This window comes from Trachymyrmex septentrionalis, unplaced genomic scaffold (genome assembly GCF_001594115.1).
Source record: "Trachymyrmex septentrionalis isolate Tsep2-gDNA-1 unplaced genomic scaffold, Tsep1.0 scaffold87, whole genome shotgun sequence".
NCBI classification, from domain to species: domain Eukaryota; kingdom Metazoa; phylum Arthropoda; class Insecta; order Hymenoptera; family Formicidae; genus Trachymyrmex; species Trachymyrmex septentrionalis.
In genome coordinates, this window is record NW_017306059.1 from 2,995,392 (window position 1) to 2,997,952 (window position 2,561).

Below are 2,561 nucleotides of genomic sequence, written 5' to 3' on the forward strand. Positions count from 1 at the left end.
AAAATGTCTCAATCATTATATAAACAGGTGAAAAACGTATGAAAAAATATTGTAAAAATTGTTTTTACAATGATAATTTTTACAATGATATTTTTTCTGTTTAAGTTTTGAAGAGACTGAAACTGATAACAAGAAAAGAGACGAAGATCTGTTCTAATTAATTGAGGACACTGGTGTGTGGAAATGGGACCTGGTGAATGATCTAAGTTGAATATTTTACTTAATATTCTTTGACATAAGTAAACTTAATACATTTGTCTACAGATAATCAACTTCAACAAAATGAAGCTATGCCAAAGGTTGATATAATAAAAGATGCAACAAAGCTTAAGTCTACAGATATAATTTATATGAAACGCATGGAAGAACAAAATTTGCGAAGAGCAAAAACTGTACAGAAATATCGTAAAGCTAATAATCGTACCGCTATTGCTTTAGGCCTCGGAGTCATTGGAATTTACGCTTATACAATATATTCAGTTAAACAGGAAAAATTCTTAGACGACTTTGAAGTGCCGGAAAAGACGATTGAGAAGGCTACATAAAAAGTTACTTTGTTTGAAATATCAATAAAGAAGTTTACTGTTTATTGTATTAAATAGATAGTATATTTTTGCATATATATAATAGAAAGCTTATTTTTTTTCCTTTCTGGAGATTATACTTTGTAAATCTCCACTGTTTCACAGTGTGTCTGTACAAGATTAACTTTTGAAAATGTCTGCTCCACGATTGCCACCACTTCCAACCATACGAGATATACTGAAATTATATAATTTGAGTGCCATAAAACGATTGTCTCAAAATTTTCTTTTGGATGGAAATTTAACTGACAAAATTGTGGCAAAAGCAGGAAATATTTCCGGGGGTCAAGTACTGGAAGTCGGTCCAGGTCCAGGTGGATTAACTCGATCTATCTTAAAAAAGGTCCCTGAACGATTAGTAGTTGTGGAAAAAGATAAAAGATTTAAACCGACTTTAGATATGTTAATGGACTCATTCGGTGCGATCAATGGAAAGATGGATATAATATACGATGATATCTTGAAAACAAACATGGAGAGTCTATTCCCACTGGAAAAAAAGAGAAATTGGAATGATAAATCTCCAGATATCTTCATCATAGGCAATTTACCGTTTAGTCTAGCGACACATCTTATAATTCAGTGGTTGCATGCGATATCCGAACAACGTGGGCCTTGGACATTTGGTAGAACAAAAATGACGTTAACGTTCCAAAAAGAAGTAGCGGAACGTTTAGTAGCTCCACCGATGGGAGATCAACGATGCAGGCTATCAGTAATGGCACAAACTTGGACATTTCCAGTACTTCGTTTTATTATACCTGGTAATTAAACTGCACTTATTATGTTATATAAATTTGTTTTATGAAATTTATTATTTACACTCCAATTTATAATTTATAGGTCGAGCTTTTGTTCCAAAACCGGATGTCGATGTGGGAGTGGTATCATTTACGCCATTGGTTAAACCACGCACACAGTACGATTTTAAATTCTTTGAAATGATAACGAGGCATGTATTCAGTTTCAGGCAGAAGTACAGTATACGATGCATCGAGTAAGTTTGTTTATATTGTAAATTATTCCTATTATGATAATAAATAAAACTGCGAATAAATTTTTTATCTTTTTTTCTTACAGGACTCTATTTCCAAAGGAACATCGCAAGGATTTAAGTTTGATGATGTACAAGTTGACTGACTTGGAACCGACGCTCAGGCCGACACAACTTACCATAGAGGATATCAACAACCTAGCAACCGCTTACAAGTATCTGCTCGAGAAACATCCGGAGCTTAAATTATATAATTATCGCTCGTCTCGGCACTTATTACCGTTAAATAATACGACAGATATTGTAATACAGGACTGTGCAGAAAGATTGGAAGAAAATGTTGGAGTAAAATGTTGAGTATCTAATCGGAACGATCTATACTTGAAATATGCATCAAATTTCAGTTTTATTAAATCGCAGATTGTAATGTAGCAGATTAATTTGTTACAGTGAATTTCTGTTAGAACTTTGTGAGGAAATCTGTAAATATACATTTATATATATACACACAGTATGGCTTAATTCTTAAATAAAAATAATGTACAATTTGCATGTTGTGTTAGACATCATAAAAATACTGTTAATTATTTGGAGAAAGAAAGAGAATAATTGGAGAAATTAAAATAAGTATATTCCGACAGCTTTACAAATTGTCGATGCACGCCAATTATACGGAACGTATACGGCACCCTGTATCCTTGACGCTGCTGATTCATGCGAATTCTTCAATACTATTAATCTGCGAACCCTATATATAACCTCGAATCTAATAAAATCTACCCTATTAATATCATTTTCGCAAAAAGCGATACTGGTAAAAAGAATCGCAGATGGAAAATGCAGATAAAGTATGTTAACATCCGTAAATAATCTGCGAAAAGAAAACAATACCCAATACACCGGTCAATATCACAGCTACTCGTCTCGTCTTTTTTTTTTGAGAATTTAATCATTAATATTAAATAATCCTATATATATATATA

The 2,561-nt window shown here is 32.6% G+C and overlaps 2 protein-coding genes across 4 annotated transcripts in view; both read left to right on the forward strand.

Moving 5' to 3' along the window:
- The window catches only part of LOC108755274 (cytochrome c oxidase assembly factor 3, mitochondrial), a 1,247-nt gene extending 491 nt beyond the window's left edge, over positions 1-756 (forward strand). Inside the window, exons 2-4 of one of the 2 annotated variants that reach the window (XM_018498192.1) lie at positions 106-193; positions 265-548; positions 690-756. In XM_018498192.1, coding sequence (XP_018353694.1) covers positions 184-193; positions 265-545 — 291 coding nt within the window. In that variant the 5' untranslated portion in view covers positions 106-183 and the 3' untranslated portion in view covers positions 546-548; positions 690-756. The remainder of the gene's footprint in view (positions 1-105; positions 194-264; positions 549-689) is intronic. The other variant, XM_018498193.1, reaches the window with a different exon arrangement.
- Positions 494-2,522, forward strand: LOC108755273 (dimethyladenosine transferase 1, mitochondrial). Of its 2 annotated transcripts, XM_018498190.1 has the most exons (4): positions 494-548; positions 690-1,348; positions 1,428-1,581; positions 1,665-2,522. In XM_018498190.1, the coding sequence occupies exons 2-4, from the start codon at positions 718-720 to the stop codon at positions 1,933-1,935; spliced, it is 1,056 nt and encodes a 351-aa protein (XP_018353692.1). In that variant the 5' UTR covers positions 494-548; positions 690-717; the 3' UTR covers positions 1,936-2,522. The 2 variants fall into 2 exon arrangements, with proteins under 2 accessions (XP_018353692.1, XP_018353693.1); XM_018498191.1 differs by lacking the exon at positions 494-548 and having other exon boundaries at positions 590-1,352; positions 1,432-1,581.
- The last annotated feature ends 39 nt before the right edge of the window (positions 2,523-2,561 follow it).